We start from the raw sequence: 25,934 nt of genomic DNA, 5'->3' as shown, positions 1-25,934 counted from the left end.
ATTCTACTATCTTTCCATCCCCACCCCCTCCCACCACTTTTTCCTCTACACCATCCAAAGTTCCTTCGTTCTTCTCTTCCCCCCATCACTCCCCCCTCATTATATATTGTCATGCACTTATCAGAGAAAACATCCGGCCTTTGGTTTTTTGGGATTGGCCTATTTCACTTAGCATGACATTTTCCAACTTCATCCATTTACCAGCAAATGCCATAATTTTACTCTTCTTTACGGCTGAGTAATATTCCATTGTGTATATATACCACAGTTTCTTTATTCATTTGTCAACTGAAGGGCATCCAGGTTGGTTCCACAATCTAGCTATTGTGAATTGAGCTGCTATGAACATTGATGTGGCTGCATCACTGTACTATGCTGATTTTAAGTCCTTTGGGTATAAACTGAGGAGTGGGATAGCTGGGTCAAATGGTGGTTCCATTCCAAGCTTTCTGAGGAATCTCCTTACTGCCTTCCAGAGTGGCTGCACCAATTTGCAACTCCACCAGCAATATATGAGTGTACCTTTTCCCCCACATCCATGCCAACACTTATTATTGCTTGTGTTCCTGATAATGGCCATTCTAATTGGAATTAGGTGAAATCCTAGGGTGGTTTTGATTTGCATTTCTGTAATTACTAGGGATGATGAGCACTTTTTCATGTATTTGTTGATCACCTGTATATCTTCTTCTGTGAAGTGTCTGCCCATTTCCTTAACCCATTTATTGATTAGGTTTCTTTGTATATTGGTTGTAAAGTACTTTAAGTTCTTTATAAATGCCAGTCTTCTCTGGCACTGGATCAGTCTGCTGGCACATGTAAGCCCTGGCTTCTGTGCTGGCAGTGACTTGTTCTTCTCTCTCTCTCTCTCTCTCTCTCTCTCTCTCTCTCTCTCTCTCTCTCTCTCTTTAAATCAAGGAATTGGGCTACTCAATTCTCATTTTATTTATCTTTAAATTTAAATACATACTTACATCTATATTGATTCTATATTGATCTATTGTCCCATTTGTATGCTTACATTTCTTTACCCTGGATTTTACAAATTAAGTAAAAAGTTTCTCAAAAAATTAAATTTGAATTCTATAGGCTGTAAAAAAAAAAATAATAATAATAATCTTTTTCTAATTTTAAAAAAGCAGGTATTTTACTGGCAGCGTGAGCAGGAAAAGAGAAACACTGTTCTCCCCTGCATGCGGCCATCAGTGGAAGCAGGGTCAGTTTACTAAGAGCAGAGAGGGAAGGGAGATCTGTCACAGCACATTAGTCCACAGTTAAGTGAAGGAGCCATTGGGGAAGCAGTGCCTTACCTGCCAAAGGACAGTACAGGAAAGAGGCCCTCCATCTGCGAATGTGCTCAGCGAGGCAGACTGGTCTGGCATGGCTCTAACAATGAACTCTCGCTGGGGAGCATTAGCTATTCAAGTTCTGTTCACATTCTTGATACTCAATTCTTTGTCAGAGTGGGAATTCATTAAAAGCAGTACAAACCTTAAACTCTTCCCAAAATCTCTTCTGCAAATCAATCTACACTCAACAACAAGAATCAAACTAGCTGCTGCTGCAGCCTCTCGGCACCACCAAGGACTGAGGAAGCCAGGTGCACAAGGCAGTCCCAGTCCCAGCCTGCCTGCTCACTGCAGATGCCTGAGCAGAGGGGCCCCTGATTCGAAAAGGAAAAGGTTCTTCCTGAACATCACAACGGCATTTTCCCATGGAAGGCCCTGGAGGGGCTCGAGAGGGGCCCCGACCAGGGCACTTTCTGTCTTCATTTTGTACATTTATCAAACACCCTCCACAGGCCTTGGCAGCTGAACTGAACACCAGTCGTTCTGGGCACATGAGGGAGCTTAGATGCGCTGCAGACTAAAAGGTGAAATTAACTGAAATTGAAAATGCCACTGTGCTCATGATCACTCACCAAAAAAACATGATTTCAGAAATTTGAAAACTTCCTGACTCTAACATATGAATCAGTAATACCACTTCACAGCATATAAAGTACCATGGAGATAATTCTGTGAGAGAAGCAACAAAATACGGTTAAACTGAGAAGCCCTGTGGGATTTATACTTCTTCAACTCCAACAGCACTGCAGGTTCAGAAAGAAGCCATTATTTATAACTCAAGATTTTGTGACATGAATCATGAATTATAACACTTAATGAATGAAACCAAAGCAAAACTCTGCAAGGAATCTAGAATGTGGACTCCAAGGCAGCCACCCTTCAGAGGGAGCACAGAAGGCCCACACCCCTCCTACCGCCTGCTCAAGCCACGGAGCACAGAACTCCCCAAACAGGCCCAGACCCCACCTGGGGCAAGGATGCTCAGCATCCACCTCATCAGAGATGCCCAACCACATCCACACCTGGGGCTCACAGCAGGCTTCTGGCAGGTAGGGAAACACAGAGCTTCCATTGTGTTCATGATTAAGCACTGAAGGGAAACAATACTCTCAAAGAAAACATTAGGGTGTCACCATCATGAGAACAAATATTAACAGAGCTGATGACCTGCCAGGGTATAACCAAAGAATTGGCAAATGGTCAGAAAGCATGTTCCAAATTAAAGAGAAATCTGACTCCCCTTTCTGGCAGTTACAGCTCATTAGGCATTTTCAAACTTGATCCCTTAATGCGCAGAACAACAGATCGATCCTTCATGACCGATTCTGACTTACTTTACGTGGTTCAAGACTAGGAAATTTTACTAATAAAACTCATCACAGAACAAATTGAAGGAGCAAAAGCATATTATTTCAGATGATGGGGGAAAAGGGGACCCGGCAGACCTCACAGCACCTTCCCCAGCACCTCAAGTGCAACAACAGCAGCCAGGGAGCAAGTCCAAGGCTGCCTCTCACCACAGCCAGACGCTGCTTCCCCACTAGGCCAACCTGCAGTCAACGCCTGAGGCAGCAATGCAATCGAGGCACACAGATAGGAAGAAAGACCGACACTGTCGTCACAAATGCCAATGACTAATTTCTTAGAAATCTCAAATCTACACAAATTGTGAGACTGACCAAAGAGGTTTGCAAGTCTTCCAAATACAAGTTAACTTACAAACATCAGCTGCACTTATATGTATTGCCAACAAAAAAGACAACTGAAATTTAAAGGACACTTTCTTAAAAAATACATCTATGAGTTTTGAGTTGTACAATACATTTAAGATGGAATATTTGTTTAAAAATAAAACGGCAGGGAGGGGAATGTAGCTCAGTTGGTAGAGTGCCTGCCTCGCATGCACAAGTCCCTGGGTTCAATTCCCAGCACCACAAAAAAAATTTAAAATAATAAATAAAACAGCAGAACTAAATAATGTGAAAGCAAAACATCATTCTCTGCAAATGGATCAATAGATTCACCCTAATTTCCGAGACTTCTGGAAATCTAACAAGCTGATTTTAACATATGAAAGCAAAGGAAGGGCAGAGACACAAGAACCAGGGACAGTCCCAGCAGACCCAAGGCCACATCACCAAGCCTAGGCAAAGGTGGGACAGGAGTGGAGGGAGCACCTGCACTGGCGTGAGTGCCCGGAAGGCCACAGTGTGAGAGCCTGGGGAGCAACAACAGCACCCTGTGGACTGTGCTGCCAAAGACCATGAGAAGTCCATGCTACACTAAAGGGTCAAAGGCAGAAATCAAGACTCTGAGAAGAAACATAAGAAGACCTCTGTGAAAGGATGGGAAGGCAGGACGTGCTACAACACAGGAAGGCGTAGTTGTGAGTGAAGAGCTTCACTGAGAGTGGAGAACCCACCAACGTGAAGCAGACACGTTCCTACACCTACAGACACAGGCACGGACAGATACAAAGGTGGACTTCCACTCAGACATGCTAGGACAAGCAAACAGACACCACAGTGGCACTGGCAGAAGCTCTGCACAGACTGGGGACAGCAAGAACTAAGAAGCCTCTAAAACCCTGATGGCATCAGCATCAGGCAACAAGACACCATGTCCTGCTCCCTAGTCCCCAACAGGGCAACTGGCGATCTCAAGCGTGGGCACCAGTGCATGCAAGGGCACGGCCGGGCCCCGCACAACACAGCACCTCTGGCACCCACAGCTCCACTCCTGGGACGAGCCCCAGAAGGACACTCACATGAGAGCACTCACAGGTCAAGAAGAGGCGACTGTGGGGTCTGGAGAAGCCCTTGAGCAGCAAAGATGGGACCTGGGACATCACCAGCACTCCACCTCCCAAGGTGGAGGCACAGGTTCTGCAAGGGCTCTGGGAATGTTCCTTAGAATTGGAGGTGCATGGCACCACAGGTCTCTGCTCTGATGCTTCTCACCATAAGATCAGAGGGAGAAGGAGGGGAAGATTTGTCAATCAACCCCCAAAATAGGTCCAGAAGAGTGCAATGCATCATTACAAGTCAAGTTCCAATTCCTGGGCCTCACAAACACATCCTCACTTCTGAAGAAGAAAAACAAGGTGATCATGCCAGTGACCGGACATCACAAGTCGGACCCAGCGGAACACTTTCAGCCCCCGCTTCCCCGCTGTGGGGCTCTCGGTGGCAGCTCAGCCCCACATACCGACAGGACCCCACGAGGGAAGGACCATGCAGGGGCACCTATCAGGCACCACAGTGGGTACCAGGGAGATGCTGGTGAGGATAACAGATCAGCTCTGGCTTCTAGAGAGCTGGCGGGCGACAAGGGACCCAAGCCCTCAGCGAAGGTCGCCCACACTCATGGGCTCATCCAACACCCAGCACTCAGGTGGGGAAGCCCCAGACGAGAGTCCTACCCTCACAGAGCTCGGGACTGGGGCAAGAGACTCAAAAGTAAGCAACTCCCCTGCCCAGCAAGGAATTGGAGTAGTGGAACGTGGACGCTGTCAGGTCCAGAGGGACCTTCAGCAGCCATGGCAGGGACAGGTAGTGGGTAAGGTCAGGAGAGTTTGCCACACAGGGGCTGGAGAGCAGCTCCTGCAAACACAGAAAACACACATGGACTCAGCCCTGGGTTCCTCGGTCAACAGAACCAGCCCAAGACCCCTCATCTTGGCACACGGGGACCAGGATCCATGCAGCAGGGCCAACCTCCATGGAAAAAAAATCAGCCTAGCATGGGTGAGGCACTGGGTTCGATCCCCAGCACCACATTTAAAAAAAAAACCAAAAAAACACTAAATAAACAAAATAAAGGTATTGTGTCCATCTACAACTAAAACTTAAAGGAAAAAAAAAGTTCCCAGCTAGAGAAAGGAGTCCATCCAAGTCTGCAACCTAGAAAACGGCCATTCGCTCCTTCACAGCCGGACATCGCCCCACACCACTTCAAAGGTCTGCCTGCAAACAGACCTTATGCTGATTATCCTCTGTGTCTGCGCAAAACGCAATGAGACAGCACTGCCCAGTGCCTGACTGAAGGGCACTTTACTTTTGTAGTTGTAAAATGGCGCTAAGAAACAGAGAGCCAGAGGGCAGAGGACAGGATAAACAGGGAGGAAAACTCATGGATAGATGATCAACTTATCAACCGAAAAGGCCCAGCTGCTATGTCTTAATGTGGTTCTTCTAACGAACTCACGTGGACAACCACAGCAGCTATAGTGTCACAGGTCACCATCAGTGCGAAGACAGTTTGTTCAAACACTGGACAGGGAATGCAAACTACACGCTGGCCAAAAAGGAATGAATCCTACGTTCAAGTAACAATACAGGGTTGACAAGATTACTCACTCATCTTCTCAAAATCTCCCGAGTCCCCTCAAGGTGCTCCCCATGCACCTTGGACACACAAGGGGGGACCCCAGGCCTGCAAACTGGAGCCACACACAGGGAGGAGGAGACACTGGCTGAGCAAGGAAGCGCACTAGTGCCATGATGAGCACTGTGCCACAGGGCAGGAGTGAGGCAGGAGTGGCAGGGCTGGCAGGGGCAAGCGTCTCTGAGTGAGGCCGTCCTCAGGTAGAGACCAAGGGAAGAGGAAAGAAGAAACCAGCCCTCCTTCCTCCAGCAGGCATCGTTTGCACCTACTCTGCGTCACTAATTGCTTGAGGCACTAAAGGCAGACCAAGCCTTGCTTGGTCAGAGCTCAGAAAGAGAAGAGCAGAGGCTGATGGCAGCCAGGAGCCGAGGCTTCAACTGGGGTCCCAGGAGGCCAGGAGGGGGGCTGCAACACACCCATGCCTCAGCTGAATGGCGTCTACAGCACAGCCTCCCAGTGCAGCCCCAGCACAGATGGAGAGAAGGAAACCTGGAGCGCCCTGGTCCTCCCCTACACTCCTGGGAGGAGCAAGCAGCAGGGACCCGCCTGACAGAGGCCATCACTCTGCCTGGGAAAGCTGGGCAATGACTCCCGGCACCCGCTCTGGTCACTTCTCACTCACTGCGAGAGCCCCCAGTCAGCAATTACACACACTCAAGGTCTGCAGCTTCTGTCTCCCTGCACTTCTTAAAGCAGAGATTTCCAGGCTCTGCCCAAGAGTCTGATTCAGAAGGCCTGAGCTGAGACCTGGAACCAGCATGTCAGTTTTTAAAAGCAGTAAGTGAGGCAAAAATGGAAAAGCCAGTTCACCACAAAAGGATCTATGCATGGTAAGCAAGACACACAACCAGGTCCTGGACATCATCAGTCCACAGAGAAGTGCAAATGATACCCTGGGAGACACCACAGCACACCCACAGGAAACTGCAGAGGTCGACGGTACCAAGCACTGGCAGGATGTGCAGGTGGGACCACAAAGGGCACGACCGAGCAGGAGGCAGCACAGCAGTTTCTCACAGAGCTGAACATGCCCAGCCATGAGACCCAGCAAGTCCACTGCCTAGTACTTACCAGGGGTGGGGGTGTGGAGGACAGGAAACAGACATACTCTCTGAGATTCGTAAGGAAGGGTTAGGGTAGATTGATTTTGTAATGAACAAAAATTGGAACAACCCCAGTACCACCAACTGGTAAATGGATGCCTGCACGGAATAAAACAAAAAGAAATGAACTCCTGATGCACACACACCACAGGGACCTCAAAACACCATGCTGGAGTTAGAAAAAGGTCTACAGTGTGTGGACTGGGCGGTGGTACACTCCTCACACAGGGTGTCCATACATTTTGCTGTTACCAGCAACAGGCAAGTTTTACTGTGTGTAAATCAAACTTCACTAAAGCTAACAGGAGGAAGGAGAGGAGGGAGGAAGGGGAAGTGGAGGGGAGAGGAGGAGGAGAGGTAAAGAATAGAGTAGGGGGAGAAAATGACAGCCATCATCTACAGAGCGAATACACAATGGACAGATGGACCAGGAGGAATGCCTGCTGCAGAAATTCTCCCTGACTAGGTAGAGCCCAAACCCAAGCGCACACTGACAACTAGAACCAAAGTTGCCTTTTCCTGGATCCTATACACTAAGGGACCACTATGTCACTAAGAGAAGTCAGTCAAGGATATTGAGCAAAGTCCCAGGGGTGATATTTGCAAAGGGGAGGCAGATGCCCTTCCCCACCTCCATCTTACTGTAATTCCCTGTCAACAGAGCAAAATGTAACAAAGAGCACTATGCAGCCAACTTGACCTGAGGTTAAAGCCAAGCAGAGAGGAGCAACCACATCGCCGATGAAGAGACAGTACCGGAGACAGCAATAAACCTGTCTTGTGAAGCCACTGTTGCTATGGATTTGCTGTCATCTGCAGATCATGTAAACCTGACCACTACCATGCCAGAAATCACGATTCCACTCTGCCTACTGCTGACACAAGACTAGCATTTCAATGCTTTTCCTAAAGCCTCTTGCTCATCAGCCAATCTCCCCACGCTAGGCCATGCTCAAGTTACGCAGCCAGCACATCAGCAGGCACCCTTGGCCCACCTGCCTCTAGGCTATGTGGCCCTGCACAGCGCAGCAACCCTGCTGAGCACAAACCTAGGGAGCATCCACACCTCCGGGGCGGGCATAGGAGCAGGGCGAGACCCACTGCCAGGGAAGGCCTTCCAAACCCACAGGCCAAGATCTCAGGAGTCATGGACAAGAGACCCAACGGACACCAAGGGGCAGTGAGACTGGATGCACACCGAGAGAAGGAGGCCTGCAAGGGATGCGCAGATACAAACAAACCAAATGTCTACTTCATTAAAAAAAACTAAGCAGAAAGGCGGTCACAATCCATTCTCCAGACTCCAGGAGCACTCTAAGGCAAAAGGGCAACTCAGCTGCTCCCAGCGGATGCTGCTCTTGTGCCCTGACAATCCTAGAATTTTCTTTAATAGACACACCTCACAGACAAGTTGTCAAAATTAAAAAGTGTATTTACCAAGGAAGTCGAGATGCAAAACAAAATATTTCAAACAATAACAAATCTCTTTTAAAGAAATACCACTTACTTTAGCAGCAAAAAATATGATTATTTGGAATAAATCTAATAAAACTCATACAAGACTATTGAGAAAAATTTTAAACTGCACTGAAAGGCATTAAAATGGCCTAAAAGATAGAAAACTAACATGCTCATAAAAGGGAAAAATTAATTTCATAAAGATGCCAACACTTCCAAACGAATCCAGAGAATCCATGCAATTCCAATCATAAATCAAACGGACCTTAAACACGGACAATCTTGGCAACCTGACTCTGAGGCTTAAGTGGAAGAACAAAGAGTGAGCTGCCCCATCAATGCCAAAGAAGAGGAAGAAGGGGTGTGTGTCCCACAAAGGGAAAGATGTCACAACGCTGAGTTATCCTGAAGCAGACCACATACTCCCACCCAAAAGACCCTTCAGCTCCTCCTCTTGGCAGATCAGCAGGATGTCTGTAGAAGGCACTATGGTTTGAGGCTTCCTCTTTCTTGTAAATGCCAAGTTTACACACAAAAGGTGTGATACAGTAAAGTCTGCAAGCTTGCTGTACAAAAAGATATCATCCCTGTTGGTAAAAACCTGTGAAACCTGTGTCTGGTCTACAGGATGGAGCAGAAAGCACTTGTCATATGAACCTCCAAGCCCACCCCCCCTTCCTCCCACTGGATATAAAGTTCAAAAAAATTCCCAAAATCTCTGTCCAGAGAATGTTTTAGGCACAAGCCACAATCTGGACCAGCAACCTGTAGCCAATAAACATGCTTCCTAAAAATTCCCCAGGTGTCCAGCCTCATGTGTCCTACTTCAATCCAATGGGGTGCAGTACGCAGAGAGAAAACAAGCTGGGTACTGGGACAAAACAGACCACAGAAGAGACCTACATGAATGTGGCAATGACAAAAAGCACAGCTGTAAACAAAGAGACAAGCTGGAGTCCACGCCTGGTGCTGGGACTGACTGGTCGCATACACACAGCTGTCAACTACAGATCAATTAAACACGGACACATGCAAAGCAAAACTCTTAGATGGAAAAAAAATGGAATAACATCTTTATGACATACGTGCAGGACAATGTTTCTTCAGCAAAGCGTATCAGGGACAAGTTCAACCACAGTAAAAGAAAGAACTTCCCATCATCAACTGTCCTCAAGAACAAAGCGAGACCTGGTCAAGAACAGAGGAAGGTGCCTGCAACAGAAACACGGCAATGCAGGTCCAGACACACGAAGATCAACTGCCAAGGACAAATCAGGCCAATAACCCAAAAGAAAAGCAGGCAAAGACAGAACAAGCCTTTCCCAGGATGGGAAGACACCAGGGGCACCATTAGCAACAGAGAAATGAAACCAGGAGCAGGATAAGATCATCTAGCACAAACTGAGAAGCAGACTGAGAGGCCAGCCACATCCAGAGTTGTCAAGGGCACAACCGTGGACACGAAACGATGTACCCCATTTGTGTACAATTAATCAAACTGCAGTCTGTAAAAAGAAAAAAAAGAGTCTTCAAGGAAGCCGGGCACCAGGGCACACACGCTGTAAACCCAAGAGCTTGGGAGGCTGAGGCAGGATTCCAAGTTCAAAGCCGGCCTCAGTAACTTAGCGAGACCCTATCTCAAACTGAAAAATAAATAAATTTAAAAAACAAAACAAAAACAGGCTGGAAATGTGGCTCAGTGGTTAAGCACCCCTGGACTCAATCCCTGGTATCAAAAATACACAAAGTCATCAAGGGCCTAGAATTCCAGGAACTGCAACACTCTAACCGTCTGGCTGGCAGACCACCCTCCATGCCCCTGGGAAGCATGCTGACATTGTCTTCAAAGTGTAACCAACACACCCCCAACCTCACAACTGCACTCCAGAAGACCTGAGAGAAACTCTTGCCTGTACGCACCTGCACAACGGACACAAAATGCCACAACACGGTTCTAAAAGGAAACAACTGTAGATACCACCGTGTCCATCAACAGGAGGAAGGCTAAGGAAAGTGTGGGATGTTCAGACAGCAGACATGATACAACTAGGAAGGACAGGTGGGCCGCATCCTACAAAACCACGCAGAGGGGAGCAAGCTGCAGAGCCAGGGCTGCACAGAGGATACCACCAAAGACGCCACACTCCGTAACACGCTGCTTCCTTCATGTTGCTCCTAAGACGGAGTACAAACACCAGGCCAGGAGAGGGCTGAGCACAGAGACGCAAGCAGTCCAGCATCACGGTCAGGGCCAAGGTCACAAACACGGCAGTCAGCACCAGCAGGCTCTGTTCCTAGATTCAGGAGTGGATGGGCAGTTCATACTCCACACACACATACGTGTTACGTATATCCTTTTGTATGTATCACTATTACACAAGAAAAACATTTTAGGAAGAATCAGCCATTCCTATCAACAACTGTGTCCCCACCAGTCCAAATCCCCAGAAACTGGCTGCCCACACGCGCTTCTGGACTGAAGCCCCTCACGTGTACCCACTGTCCTGCCAGCACAGTGAGCATCAGTCACTGGCAGTGCAGAGAAACACCCCAGCAGGGTTCTTCTTACCTCTGTCACCTTGGGCTGCAGGATCAGGGCTTCAGGGCTCATCCGAGGGATGTCTATGTGGATCTGGAGGTGCATGAGAAAGACAAGCTTACTTTGGAGGACAATGGGCATCCCCACCAGCATTACATCATGACTAAAGATGCAGTGCTCAGTCACCCAGGCACTTGGCCTCTTCATCTGCCCTCTACAAGGGGCTAGCCCAGAGTTGCTGAGGCCCCCTGTGGAGGAGAGAGCCAAAAGCCTGCTCCAACTGACTGCGGTGTACCCAGTCCCAGATGATGGACTTGCCTGACACCTGCCCAACCTGCAGCAGTTGCTGCGTGAGCAGGAACAGAGCAGGCCTCGGCTCTTTAGTAACGTAATCCATAGCAATTAGTAAACATTGATTTTCAGCCTCTGACACAGAGAGCGATTCAAGTACATCAATAGTGTGCAGGACTTCAGCTGTGACAATGCCTTCCTGGAACACAGGCCACATTTCACTACACTTCACAAAGTCCTTGGGGAATCTAGGACATTTTAAAGGGAAGCATTTGAAAGCCTCTGCCAGTGTTGGCAGATTCCTGCCTGGTCACCATCTGATCAGTCGCAGCAACACTACCAACACTGAAGAGGAGGACGCTACAGGTTCAAGAAGGCCCCAGAGAGGAAGGCTCAGCATAAGGGTATCACAGGCTAGCTCCCACACCCCACATCAGCCACCGCTGTCGCACGCCTGTCTCTCCAGGGTGAAAGAGGGAAGGCGTGCCCTTCTTGGAGGGATCCCACTGCTGAGTTTCATCCCAGCCATCCTTGCCCAGGCCCTACTGGGGCCTGGCCATCACTCACTCACCTGTGCCCCTGCAACCACCACCCAGGCTCTGGGTTCTGCCTCATCCAGGCTTCCTCTACAACCTCAGAGTGTCACTGGCCAAGGTCAAGATGGAATTGACAGGCCGTGCATCAGGGACACAGAGGAAGAGACGTGTAGGCAGCAGCACCAGGAAGGGACATTCCACACAGAGGAGCAGCTGGCCACACACAGGGCCCAGGTGTGGGCAGGGACAAGGGACACTAGGCCTTTGGCCAGGGTAGCCTGAGGGCCATCCTCAGTGCATTACTCTGGGCTATGGCAATCCTGTGGTCATCCCTGGAAGGAGCTCCACAGGCTCCTACAGGACAGGAACCCGGGCCAACCTGCCTCTGCACACCCAAGGCCAGCAAGGCCCTAATGTCTGCACAGCCATTAGCAACAAGGCACACATCAGACCCCACACCCTGCCCGCACTAGAGGAGGGAACCCCACAAAGCAGGCTGGATGGGGTCCATCCCCAACCCGTTCCCCACATGTACAGGCTGGGTGAGCACTGGGGGCTACACAGCAGGCAAGGGAGAGAGAGGGACACAGCTGGACTATTCACTCGGACCAGCGCCAGGCAGCCCTGACACACACTAACAGACCTGGGGGGCGTGCCAGGCCACCACTTCCTGCTGCCCCACTCGAGTGGGAGAGCAGGCCACAGCACTCCCAGAATCAGTGAGGAGGCAGAGGCTGCAGCTCTAAGAGTCACTGGGCTCCAGGCGATAGGGCAGACAGGAGGACCCACCACACCACACAGGGTGCTGTTCTCCTTCAAAGTCACGTGGAAATAGTTTGGGAATTCAAAATAATAAGGGGTCTTTTACTATCTAACACAGTAAATAAGCAAAGATGTGTGTGACCTATCTGTAATTAACATTCCTTCCCACGGTTCATAACAGAAACCAGCCTGGTAAACTCTGCAGGGACACGCTACCGGCATCCCTCATAATTCTTTTTCTTGAATAAAATACATTGAAAACATGATCAAAACAATGCCAAATTTATCCATTTCCTGAAACCAGGGAAGCTGAAAAATAAACCAGGATTCTCCTACCCAAATCTAACACGATCTGTATTCAGTCAGCAACTCAAGAGTAACTAGGTAGGAGCCCCAAGTGGCCAAGGGTCCCCAGTGTGAACAGGCGGCATCGGTGGACAGGAAGGGCTGATAGTGGCTCCCGGCTCAGCCTCCTGGGCCTCACTCTTCAGCCACTGCCCCTCCCGGCCTCCACCATCCTGTTCATGTGAAGATGCCCTGACTACGATGAGGACAGGCCCATCTGCAGACTCCTGACGATCCATACCACACTGAGAAGGGACGTGGGTACTGCACCTGTGGCAAAGGAGACAGGACCCAGCTGTGCCAGACAGGAGTGGTCTCGCACCAGACACACCTCAGGAAAGACCAGGGTTTGACTACAGGCTCAGATGATGGAACCAACTGAGGACTGCTGCTCTGAACTTCCACATTTTACAAAAAGAGAATGATAAAGTCCTCAAAGAGCTATTCTAACAGCAGATTCTAGATGTGTATGAATTATAAATCAATTTTAAGTATCTTCCCATGATGCACATCATCTGTGCGCTGACTGCATACAAAAACGTAATCACACCCATTTTTTATCAAACTAAATAGCAAAATGATAAACTGGCGACACTTTTGGCTGTGGACTGTGCACCCCCATCCCCCGCAATGAAGCTGATTAATATACTTCTCATCTGCCTCCATCTCACCCTGACTGTACCACAGGCACTGCTCCATCCCCTCCCAGTGGGGTCCCTGTTATGGCACCACCAGGCTCAGGGCCCACTATTGGCCCTTCGGGAGCAGTCTTGACCTCCCAGGCTGCAGCTCACTGAGACACAAAACGCCCAGCACCAACCTAGGGCAGAGCATGGGGCACCCACTACCCGGACCTCAGCCTCTATTTTAAAACTCCAATTAAAAACACACCCTTTTTAAAAGAGCACAGGTGTGGCTCCAAAGTAGACCACTTGCCCAGCATGCAAAGGCTGTGGTTTCAATCTCCAGTGCAGCAACTAAAAGAAAGAAAGAAAGAAAGAAACAGCCTTTTTACTTCTGTAGCCAGAGCTGAAGCAAGCAAGACTTGCCATTGGAGGAAACTGGCCATTATTGTTTTCAAGAGGCATTTGCTTATTAGAAAGCAAACAAAATATTTCCTCATACAGAACATCACCAAATCCAAGTGCTTCGAGGGACACATGGAAAGGGAAAGGGACTCCCACCTGTCTGTATGTGTCCTGGTGGGCTTCATCGTTCCTGGAATCGTAATAGTGCTCGATGAAAGCAAAATATTCTTTCTGTTTTCTCTGGAGAGTGGCTGGTCTTCGGTCCACATTGGCAGGAAGGTAACCCTGGGGGAGGGAAAGACAAATATATAAGTGTGAGTAAAAGACTCACATCTCAAATGGCCTGGCGCTCTGAAACGGGATGCAAAGGGATGCGGGTGTGTAAAGAGCTGCAGGAACAGAAGAAGGCAGGGCCTCCCCATGCCCCAGCCGGGCCACCGTCCAGGGCCACAGCACCTGACTCACTGCCAGAGCCAGTGCAGCTCCACATCAGGCAGGACTGAGCTCTCCTAAAGCAGGAGTGGAGGAGCCCAGGAGCCCTTCTCCAAACGCCTCAGAAACCACTGGGGACTCGGAGGCTGCGCAGTCTCGCCCCTGTCACGCCACACCTGAGCACACACCTTGACTGTGTGAAACTGCCTTCCAGACTCCTGGGCTCTCAGCAACTGCAGCTGAGATACTTAAAGTGGGCTGATCTCAAAATCAGCATATGCCATGCCATCATGGTGGTCACCAGAGCCCAGACTCCAGGACCAGACTGCCCAGTGTCTGATGTTCTCTGTGGCCTTTTTTCTACATTTTGTTTTAACATTACTGATGTACAACTTATGAATTAAAATGTGTACACTTAAATACAGCTCTGTGACTCCACCTCAGGGCCCAGGCCCTGGGAAGCACCACCTCTCAGAGAGCAGGCTGGGCCTGCGCTGGGACTCCCGAGGACCTGGGTCTCGCACCTGCTTTCCTCTGAAACTGGCCTGGGCTGCCTGGTGCAGCAGCGTCTTCCTTTTCCGTGCTGAGCAGTGCTCTGCTCTGTGGCTGTGCCAGCGTGCTAGGACAACTGCCAGCTGACAAGCCTTCAGCTGTTCCCAGTGGGGGCTGCTGGGAGTAAAGTCAGGACAGGCGTCCTGGACCACATGCATTGACTTCTGATGGCTGAACACCTAGGAGTGCAGGAGCTGAGTCATAATGTAGGTGCATGTTTGGTTTTCTGAGAAGCTGCCAGGTCTTTTTCCAAAGAAGTCACACCATTGAAGCTTCTGACAGTGATGCAAGAAAATCCCAAGAGTGCTTTTCCTGCCGTGCTTGGTGGTGAGAGTTGAGCATCAGCCAGGCTGCTGGGTGCAGTTCTAACTTCATCTCCTTGGCGATGATTCACGGTGAATGACCTTAACACCGCCAAGGCAGCTCTTCCTGGGAACTTCAGCTCACCTGCTGAGCCCATGTCTGCCTTCCTGCTGAGTTCCGCCAGTTCCAGGTGTGTTCTATACGCAAGTCACTCTTCAAGTACACGTGCTGTGAGAACATCCCGTCTGTGGCTGTCTTTCCACGTCTCAAAGAGCACAGGCTTTCCATTTCCATGAAGTCGAGCTAAAGATGCTTTTCTTGTACTTATGTTCCTCATGCTCTTTCTTTTCATGCTTGGCCTTGGGTCACCTGCTCTTCTTCGCACACTGTGACTGGGTTCCATGTGGGGCTGCTCTCTCAGAGACCCTCAGCACTAGGACAAGGCATCTGCAGAGCCTGGGCCAGGCTGCCCAGCCCCAAGGCAGCACACCAGCCTTCGCTGCGTGACTTCCAGAGAAACATCCAGAGCGCATCAGCTCTGCACAGATAGCTCTGCGCTACCTGCTGAATGTCTCCTCAGGCTTTATTCAAACAGCCTGAAGAAGCTCTAGGAACCACCTTCCCCTGTTCACCACCTGCACGTTTGGGTGGGAACCTACTCCATCAAGATAGGTCTGGGCTTCACCAATCCACTGCCACACTGAGATGCTCAGGGAGGGGTAGAGAGGTGACCTAAAGCAGGTATAATACCTAATCCCATAAATTTACTGCTACCTTGAGTCAGAGTCAATGTGCACAGTCTAGAGCTGCGGCAGCCTCCCTTGACCATGAGAACGAACTATGAGCTGTGAGTCCACCAAAATAAGCTGACCTGAAGGACAACAGCTCAAAGCTGCCAGGCTTTGATGATAAGGCCAGAGCTAGAATCCAGCCACATCTCTAGGGTCTTGTAAGCTCACATTCCTTTTAGTTCCTTAGGCCTGTTTTCTGTATCATGAATTACATACTCACACATATTTGTTTTAACAACAGCTGGATCACACCAAACTTCTTTCTATTAAAGTACAGACGTGTGTCACTTAGTAGAGGTACTCTACACATAAGGGTTTGTTCAAATACACATATCGTGGAAAGTACACCGCTAGGTGATTTGCCCCTGTGCAAACATCAAGGCATGCGCCTGCACAAACCAACGTGCTACCATGGCACCCGGCAGCACGCGTTCACAGGAGCACTGTCCTCGACAGTCCACCATTGGCCAGAACGCCACTGTGTGCCTCAGGACTAAGAGCACAGTTACAAAAGCACACCGAGCACATGCGGATGGCCACCCACGGAAGGCATCTGCCAGATACCTGAGGCACAAGCCAGGCCACCCACCCCACCCCCGTCAGCATCCTCAGAGCCTCCCACTCGCTGCCCCTTGTCTCCTCTTCACGCAAGCGGACGCTCTGTGTCTGCCTGGCTGCTGCTACTCAGCCATGATGGGAACCCTGGTGTACGCTGTGACGGAACAGCAGTGCGCTTCAGCACTGCTCTGCCACCACCTGTGTCCAAGCCCATGGTGACACCAGTCGGCACTCTCGGCTCTGGCTTCACACAGGCTCACGCCCTTTCACGGCACAGGACTCGCGCTTTGTTGGGGCACAGCTGGCAGCGAACCATGAGGTCTGCCCACCTCTGGAAGCTCTCACTCCCCTCGGATGCGGGTGAGATTCTCACTGCTCCACAGCCTTGCCAGCACTGGGGCCGTCCAGGTTCCCACGATGGCCGCTGTGCCAGTCTGCCGCCGTCTCTGTTAGCAGGTAGAGGACTGGCGTGGCTGGCTTGTGCAGGACCAACAGCACAGTTACAAAAGCACACCCAAGCACATGCGAATGACCACCCACGGAAGGCATCCACCCTTCCGGCTGGGTCTCCACTTCTTCTGGTTCTCTAGGCCCTGGTCCCAGCTGGCAGACGGGACCTGTGTGAAGCGTCCTCTCCACTCCCTGTGGCGTGCCTTTTCGCCCTATTGGTGACATCTTCTGATGAAGAAAAGTTCCTCATGCGGACGGTGCCCAACTTATTAATCTTTACCATTAGTCCTTTACATGTCCACGGCAGGAACATTTCCTTTATCCAATATTCCCTGCTCACAGAGTTCACTTTAAAATCAGGGTGGCATTGCACAGCCATTCACTATTTACTGTCCCTCAACAGGGCCGGCCACCACAGCCCACTGCTTCTGTCTGTTGGGAGACTGTGCGTGGTGGTCATATGCCTCAGTGACAGCGATGCAAGCTGTAGACAGGTCTTGTGACCAGGCTGAAGCAGCTAGACCCTTAGAAAAGGTCACCACCCCACTCTAGGACAGTAACCCGCAGCCACCCACCCTGACACGGGCCAGGCTGGAAGCACCCACTATTTCAGTCGCCCGTGTCCGTGCCAGTCCATGCTGTCTCCTGAGAGCACTCCTGTGCCAGCCAGCGGGCACTCCAAGGGCCATTGAAGCCTACGAGGCTCCTGACGCACTCTTCCCAAGGAGCACTGCAGCAGGGTGTGGCGACCAGCACAGCAGGCCAGCTCCAGCTCCCACGGTGCTCAGCTGAGCAGTGGGGCAGGCCGTGGTCCACACCTCACCACAGGAGGGGCGAGCCATCACGGGGCAGCTCTTTGCCAACAGAAGGAAGGCCAGCGAGTAGACGTCACAGCAGCGCCATGACAGCAGCACCTGGTAAGCAGTGGGGCACATCAGGTGCTGGTGACAGAGGCTGCCGAGCACCGCCCACCTGGGGTCCCCACAGGCCTGGGCGAGCACAGTCCCTGGGTACTGCCACGGCCTGCCCAACACAGCCGCCCACAGGAGGGCCCAAAAGGCTGAGGGTGGGGCCCTGGCAGGGCTGGCGGCAGATGCTCCTTTGTCGGTCACAGACAGCCCGGGGATAGCCATCCTGGCCTCGGCTCCATCCACAACCGCCTTCTCCTCAGGTGTTGCACGTCTGCAGCCTCTCCAGAGAATCACAGTCCATTAAGACACCTGCACTCTGTCCGGAACCACGCGCGCGTGGTGAGCGGAGGGGCTCCTTCAGTCCTTCTCAGGTAGAACGCCGTGCCCGCTCCTCTCAGCCCAGGAGGCCAAGTGAACGGGCCAGAGCCCAGTCCATGTGCCCAGCCAGGGCCACCTGTGAGGCAGGTCACAGGCCACCAGGTGGCCAGCCACAGTGGATGTGAGCAGACGCTCTGAGAAATGCTTCCTATGCCCCAACTTTTAACTTGACTTTGGAAACACAGATTCTGAAAGGCAAGTACATTATCATCAGAACACAGGCAACAAAACCGCATACTCTCCAACAGTTCCATTCCTGAAGGGAACATACATGAGCAAGTTGAGCCTTTCCATAATTAAGCCAGACTAGAAATTATGCAAATGAAATATATTCAAGTATGCAATGAATTTTAAATGACAGAACTACAGAAAACTTAATTGCTGTATTAGTGTGCTATAAAAACACTAATCATAAATGTAAAACAATGCACGCACCCACGCAGATCCTAACTGGCCCCGCCCACCGTGTCCGTGTGCACGCCTGCCTGGACGTGCAGAGAGATGAGATGGCCTGAGCTGCAAGCTGCACTTGTCCTGTGCGACCACTACACTCCTAGCTTAAAGGTTAGATGCTTAACTCATTTTCTGTTGGATGTTTCTGAAACATATTTAAAAAGAGAAAAAGTATGATACTCGACAGCACTAATGTTTGAAAAGGTACTACGCTGCTTGCGTGGGATTTAAACATTAAACAGCATGACTGGTGACTCAGCGGCACACTCCAGACAGAGCACACCTGTTACTTCTTCAAAAGTGACAAGAGCCATGTGTTCTCTCTGAAGCCGCATTTCCACTCACTCAGTAAAGTACCACTTCTCCAGAAATGCCAGGACAGTGTGAAGACCAAGCCCGGGCCTGCTGGGAAAAGGTCACCCACCTGTCAGGCCTGGAAGGGGGTTCATAATCCAATACAGTTTTGGTCACCTGCTTTCTTCAGTGGACACATGGTGCCTTCTTCTTGGTTCCAAGTGCCCCTTCAGCTCCAGGTCCTGGCAGGACTGAGTGCCTGGGGTGGACTACTGCCACCCCGCCCACTCTTTGAACCACCTAGGCAACCTGCCCAGGGCTCCCAGCCAGTCTCACTCACTTATCCCTGCTCCCCCAAAACCCCCTCCACCACTCAGCTGCCCCTCAGCCAGGCATCACAGACCTAGTGAATACTGCCCTCAGTGGGGCCACACGACTGTGCCCAGCTCCCCAGCCAGCTCACGCTCTGGTCCTGTCCTCCTGGAATCAAGAGTGTCCTGGAACAATGGTCTCCAACCCTGGACATGAGAGAGTCTGGGAACCTAGGTATCAGTGTTTCCTGGGTTTCCAGGTAACACTAACATGCAAAGAGACTGGAGGAACCACAGGTCAAGAACCTGCCAAGTCCTCCCAGCCCTGCCTCTTGCCCACTCTGGGGCAAGCATGCCACGGACACCTAGCTCACAACACACAGGAGTTGGTGCACACCTGACACTTAGACCTAACACAGATTCCATCTTGCTTCATGGCCCACACACCAGGGTCTGTGATAGCTCCCAGGGCTGTCACAAAGGAACCCAGGCTGAACCCTTGGGATTCAGAGAATGACCAAAAGGCAGCTTGCCTGGGGAGACCCGTTCTCTAGACCTCTACAGTCTTGAACTGTTGGCTGGGTTCTCCCTCCAGCATTCTCCAAAATATCCTTGTGACCCCAGATTTGCAAGGGCCTAACAAAGGCAGACATGTGAGAGTCACTTGCAGAATTGGGAGTGACTAACCAACACTGTTGGTATGCCCCCCTTATTCTAACTGTGCCTATGAGAAATTCAGAGCAGGATCATGGTCAACCCCTCGACAGTTCTGATCATCTCCACCTGCCCACTGCCACAGCTGACCAGCACCCCTCAGCCTCAGGGTACACTTCCAGAGCACCGGAGCCCTGGACAACAGACTGGGCCTGGGAGGTCACTCTTGGCAGAGGCACAGGACGCACTCGTTCCTCCAGAAGACCCAACACACTAGGCCTCTTGTTCCATCTTCTAGGACCACACCTGAGGCCTTCAGCCACTCAGCTCCCTTCCCGGCCCTTTCCAGTGGCCCCTGTCCCAACTCTAACCCCTCCTAAGATGCAGGGGGGAGCAGACTCCCCTTGCAGCTAGCGTGGCTCTCCTTGCCACACACTGGACCAAACTACGTGGTGAAGGCATCACCTGCTCGGGCCCCAGGGGATGTGTTCTGTTTCTGTAGGAGCCCATGTGTGTCTGCTCTGGCATGCAGTGAGCACTCAATAAAGGAATAAAGGGGCAGATGCAGGACAAGCAGTATCTATAGGCACAGGAAAAGGTCCTGTAGGAAGGGGTGCCCTTCCGTGCAGGAAGACCTCGGGCGCCGAGGATCAAAATGGCGGCACTCCCTCTCTCTTCTGCAGGCCCCAGGGCGACCAAAACTTGATTTTTTTCCCTCCTGCTATTCCCCAGCACCAAACACCACTCCTGAACACAGAGACCTCAACAAATGTCCATCAAATGACTGGAAAAACCAACCAAAGGGTATTCTAAGGCTTCATCCTTCCAGAAACAGCCTCATGGCTCCCGGCTCAGATCTTCAGGATGAAACCCAGGCAACATGCAGGATCTGAGGGACAACGATGCACCTGGCCTCCTCCAGGTCCCTCTAACCGCGGCTCCCATCGCCTCACCTCCTGCTGGCACCTGGACTAGGCAGCTTGCCTCCGCCTTCTCCTGCCTGTCCACCCAACCGCACCCCTGAGTCTCGTGAGCTCCCTATCTCGCTCATCCAAGCAACACTGGCAACCCTTCTGAGATGCCACATAAGCACACTCTGCCCCAGAAGCCCTCCCTAGCATTCTCAAGAGTCTGTGCTCCTCCAGAACTACCCCCTCTTCTTGGTGCCCCCTTTCCAACCTGACACACACGTTTTTCTCAGCTACAAAAGAGGCCTGAGAACTACCCTGTCCATCTCTTTCCCTTGTGCCCATTCCTGCGCATCTGCAATGGCCTCAAAGCCTGCCCTGTTAAGTCTGCTTGCCCATGAAGCTGGCCCTGAGCACTCACACTGCCCCCACCACTGGGCCCCTTCCTTGTGGCTCTCACTGAGTCCCACACGTCCTACAAGTATGTCATCCCAGGTTGCTGGATCTATCCACCACAAGGATGCACTATGACCTTCTCCTAGCAGAAGCCCAGTATCTTCTTCACTGTGTCCAAATCAGTGACAGGTAAGCAGCTGTGCTTGAGAAAGCCCAGGTTTTCTTTGGTCTACACTGCCAGGATTTCCATGTACAACCCCACATCTGCTGCCCTCCCAAGCCCACTGACAGGGTGAGACCACTGTCATCTTCTATTGCTGCTCCTCTGCCCACCGATGCCCAGTGCTCAGTTCAAAGTATCATGGAATCAAACCATGACCTGCACAGAGCTAAAGGACAACAACAGTACACAATAACTCACATGAGACTCCTGCCATCTGCCCTGCCAGGAGGCACCCTCCCTTGCTGGCGTACTGTCCACAGCCACCCAGAAGGACCCACGTGGCGAGGAGCTGAGGGCAGCTAACATACAATCAGAAACTGAGGAGGCTGCTGCCTCAGGGAACTCAATCTGCCAGTGACCACCAGGGGCATGGCAGGAGATCCTCGATGAGGCTGTGGCCCTCGCCAACCTGACTGGAGAGAGCTCGAGGCAGAGGCTCAGCAGAGCCATGCCCACCCCTAGCCGCCCCAACCACAGAAACTGAGGAAAACAATACGAATAAATACATGTTACTTGAAGTCAGCAGGTTTGCAGAAATGCTTTATGCAGCAATAAATAGCTAAGACAGAGGAAAAATGAGAGACAGAGAAGGGAGGCCAAAGTCACACAGCCTGGCAACAAACCCCAGCTGCAGCCCAGTGACTGGACTAAAGAGGGCCTTAGAGGACTCGTGTACACTGCCCCCCGTCAGGACGTCATGAGACGTGAAGATGATGAGACACACTTCTACTGTCATGTATAACTAATTAGAACAAATTTTAAAATTAAATAAAAAATAATAAATACAATTTTTTAAAGAAACTTTTAAAAAAAAATAAGAGGCACAAGAATCATGATCTCTGAGGGAGCAAAATGTGCACCTGATCTGCATCTGCCACAGCCCAGGAAGGAGCAGTCGTGCAGGGAGACAGGGGAGTGTGTATAGAGTACAGGTCACTAAGAGAGACCTCCTACCACCCAGCAGAGGGCTGAGAAGGTCAGGGGGCAAGGACCTGAGTGGGCTGGGGCTCCGGACTCAGTTCCCAAGCACCAGCCCCCATCAGCCCCACTCCTCTGGCACAGGACCCCAGGCAAGCAGGTCCCACCTACACGGCACCTGAGGAGAGGAAGTGGCACTGAGTGGGTGGCACTGGGGGCTGGGCCAGCTCAGTGTGTGGACAGCACCGGAGCACACCAGCAACCACCAGGCAAAAACACTCTCGCCCCTCCTGGGGCCTGTAAAGGGCTCTGCTCACCCAGCCTCTGGAAGCACAGTGCCCGCAGAGCCAGCATACACCCAGGAAGAGTGTGTCTGCATTCTTTGGGGAAGAATTTAGAATTCCGATTTCTTATTAACTAAGGAAAGCTATCAGTCAGTTCAAATTATTTAGATTTAACTCTACTTGATCACTCCTGACAACCTGAAAAGCACATTTTTAAGACTTTAACCCTAGTAACATGAAAAAGGAGCCAAGCAGATTGTCTAAGACAGAGAGGCATGTAAGGGCAGCAGCAGACACAGCAGGACGAGGGCGGTCCAGGAAGGTGACACTGGGGTAAACGCTGGCTCTGCCACTAAAGAGGCGCGTGCTCTGACCACACTCCTAGGTCGGTCCCAGAAGCTGTCACCACTGGAGAACCTCCACAGGACACCAACTCCAAATCCTTTGTACACATCCACGCCCCACCTGACCCAGTCTCGGGCCGGCCCCTCCTGTGCCCCACACCCCTGAGTGTCTGAGGGGCACTGACACCTGGGACACATCAGGCACCAGCTGGTGCCTGAGGCTTCTCAAGACCCCGAAGACAAAACACAAACCCAGAATCTGACTCCAGGCACAGGGCTGCTGCTGCCTGACCCTACGGTTTCATCGCCACCACAGGGTTCCCTCCCAGTCACTCTGTTCCTGCCTCAGGACCCCCAGCATGAGATCTCAGTTCAAACCCTTAGAGACAGCCTCAGGTACCACCCTACCCAAAAGCAGCCCTGTCCTCTGCCCACCCAGTACCACCCACAGCTTCACCTGTGTCGAGGGTCCTGTGAGGCATCTCCTCCCTCGTTGGCCGCTGTGTCCCCAGCCCCACTTGGTGGGCACAAGGGCTGAGCCCTTCACTGCCTGAATGCAGATGCAGACGGGCCACTCTCCCCACCGCCCTGCATCTGAGCTCTTGCATTGTGTCCTCGAGCTCTGGACACAACGTGGGGTGCTTGCCAGGATTCCCGTCAGCTCTCCCCATCTGCATTCACCATCGAGGGTGCTCCAAACTGGCTCCCTACTGCCAGCTAGTGGGGACCTCCAGGTCCCCCACTCGTGTGAGACAAATAAAACAATGGGGGAGGGGGAAGGATGAGAGCAGGGGAAGAAACTTCGGAGAGGACAGGCACACAGGCTGCAAAGACAGAGGGAGTGATTCTGAGAGAAGTGGAGCCTCCGGCAGGCACCCTCAAGAACCTACAAGTGCCACCTGGGCTGCGGGAAGGGCTGGAGCTTCTGGGGAGCCAGGGGCTGAACACAGAGTGCCCAGCCCTCCCACAGTGACAGCTCCAGCGGGGAAAACCCTTTTCTCCCCTGCAAGGCCTTCCCTATCTCCAACTGCAAGCCATGGCCTGGGGCAGAACCCTCCAGTGAACAGCAGAGCGTGCACTCTGCATCCACCATCAGCACCAAGTCCATCTTGCCAAGGAGGAAGATGTGTTCAGGGTGGCACCAGCTACAAGCTCTCTCCAAGCCACCTGTCACCACTCTACACACCAGTCATCTCAGCAGCCCAACCTCACCAGCCCTGAAATCACTTCCACTGTCCACTGAGACTCAGTCCCTGTCCCTAACACTCATGCTGAGCACACACTGTCAGCTCTCCAGGTGACACCTAGGGCCACTCATTTCCTGGTTTGCCTTTTCCCTAGATCAGCAGTCATAATTTAAAAAGCAAGAGAAACTTCATGGTTTCTGTTTTCTTGGGTGCTGGAGGTGGGGGGAAGCTTGCCTGAGTTTCTTCCAGTCCTTCCTCCCAGCCTGCTGTGTTGGGGACACACAAAGAAGTCATGAGGGCGCCCATTCAACACAGCCAACATGGACCCCAGCTTGTGGCCAAAAGGCAAACCTCTGCCCTGCCAGCCTGCAAGTTGTCCCAGTCACCCCAAGTGTAGCCAGAGTGCCCAATGAGGAGGAGCTACCCAACACGGCAGGGAGAAGGCTAACAAAACGCTGCCAGCAAATCAGACTGGCCTGCCTGGCTCTGAGGAGAAAGATCCCACTAGCTGCAGGAAGGCACGAGAGCTCCACCTGAGGCTGCCTGCGGACCCTGACAGTTCCCAGCCTGCCAGAAACCAGGAAGGCGCCAAGAAGCAGTCACCAGGCTTCAAGGTTCAGGTAAACCCCTGGCTGCACCCCAAAAGATGCAGCCTTGGGAGGCCCTGTACCAACCTCCACCCTCACGTGATGCCTGGAAGCACCCCTCAGCTCAGGCCCCACAGCACCCTAAGCTGTGGGACATGAGCACGCGCACACATGTGACACCCGGCCAGTTGCAGAACGAGGCCTTCCAAGACTTTGGTGGTGTTTCTCATCTCACCGCCACCATGCAAAGCAAGAAGGCACGCCTCGGCCTGGAGGTCATCCTGTGGCCACCTCGACATGTGGCTTTCACCCTGACAAGTTCTCCCCGCTCTTCAGCACTGAAAGCCATCACAAGAAAGAGGCCCCACCCCCAACAGAGGGACGTGTGTCAGAAACTTCTAACTTCGCCTCACACAGAGTTATTTTTCAAGGAACACGGAGTCATTTTTAAGCTTCTGTTCTCAGACTGGTTTTAAAAAATTATAAATGACCAGTTTCCTATCACTTTTTTCCAATGATCATCTTCAAAGAAACCAAGGTGATACTTGAAAGGGGCACTCCCAGAGGGCACGTCCTCTCGTGTGCAGGACCTTCGCACGCGTCCTGAGCAGGCGCTCCCTGTTGCAGCCTGCACACTGGCCACAGCACAATCTAAATGCAGCCGGCGCCGCCACTGCCACGGAGACGGCGCCACCTGAAGCACTGCCAGGAGGAAGGGCCTCGATCCTCCACAGAGGCCCTCTGGAGGTGCTGGTCCAGCCAGGAGAATGGCTCTGCTTGGGCCAGCTCAGGAAGGCTCCAGGAGCCACCGGCAGCTTCGGTCAATGGCACAGCCCTCCGGGTCTCCCCAGGCTCCCAAGACGGGATCCCAAAAAGGGACAGCACAGGGCACAGGCCCTGTTCCCCTTGGCTGGCCCAGGGGCACAAAGACCTGCTGGCCAACTCAATGACCAAGAAAGTGCCTGGTCCAGAGCTTTTCCACTACCTACCGATAGCTGGTCCCCCAGCTGGAAAGCCACCCTGCTCCTGCCTGCAGAGTCTTTACTGAGGCAAGTCCCTCCACTAGGCTGGGGTATCCTACCACAGTGCTTCCCCTAGCAGTCACCTCCAGGCACTCACCAGACTACGACCTGTACAACCTGTGGGGCAGGATCACAAGAGGGGTTCAGGACACCAGAGCACCAGGGAAACAAAGACCACTCT

General features: G+C 51.7%; 1 protein-coding gene across 2 annotated transcripts in view; it reads right to left on the bottom strand.

The window, feature by feature from the left end:
* Positions 1-25,934, bottom strand: part of TBC1D22A (TBC1 domain family member 22A) — a 355,623-nt gene that overhangs the window by 214,482 nt on the left and 115,207 nt on the right. Inside the window, exons 1-3 of one of the 2 annotated variants that reach the window (XM_079140181.1) lie at positions 19,383-19,460; positions 13,954-14,082; positions 10,866-10,928 (exon numbers count right to left, since the gene is read on the bottom strand). In XM_079140181.1, the coding sequence (XP_078996307.1) occupies positions 10,866-10,928; positions 13,954-14,082; positions 19,383-19,445 (255 nt within the window). In that variant the 5' untranslated portion in view covers positions 19,446-19,460. Of the gene's footprint in view, positions 1-10,865; positions 10,929-13,953; positions 14,083-19,382; positions 19,461-25,934 lie in introns of those variants that run through there. The other variant, XM_079140182.1, reaches the window with a different exon arrangement.

The sequence above is a fragment of the Sciurus vulgaris genome (assembly GCF_902686455.1).
Source record: "Sciurus vulgaris genome assembly, chromosome: 5".
Lineage (NCBI taxonomy): Eukaryota > Metazoa > Chordata > Mammalia > Rodentia > Sciuridae > Sciurus > Sciurus vulgaris.
Note: the sequence above shows the minus strand (reverse complement) of the source record. Positions and strands in the feature narration are given on the sequence as shown.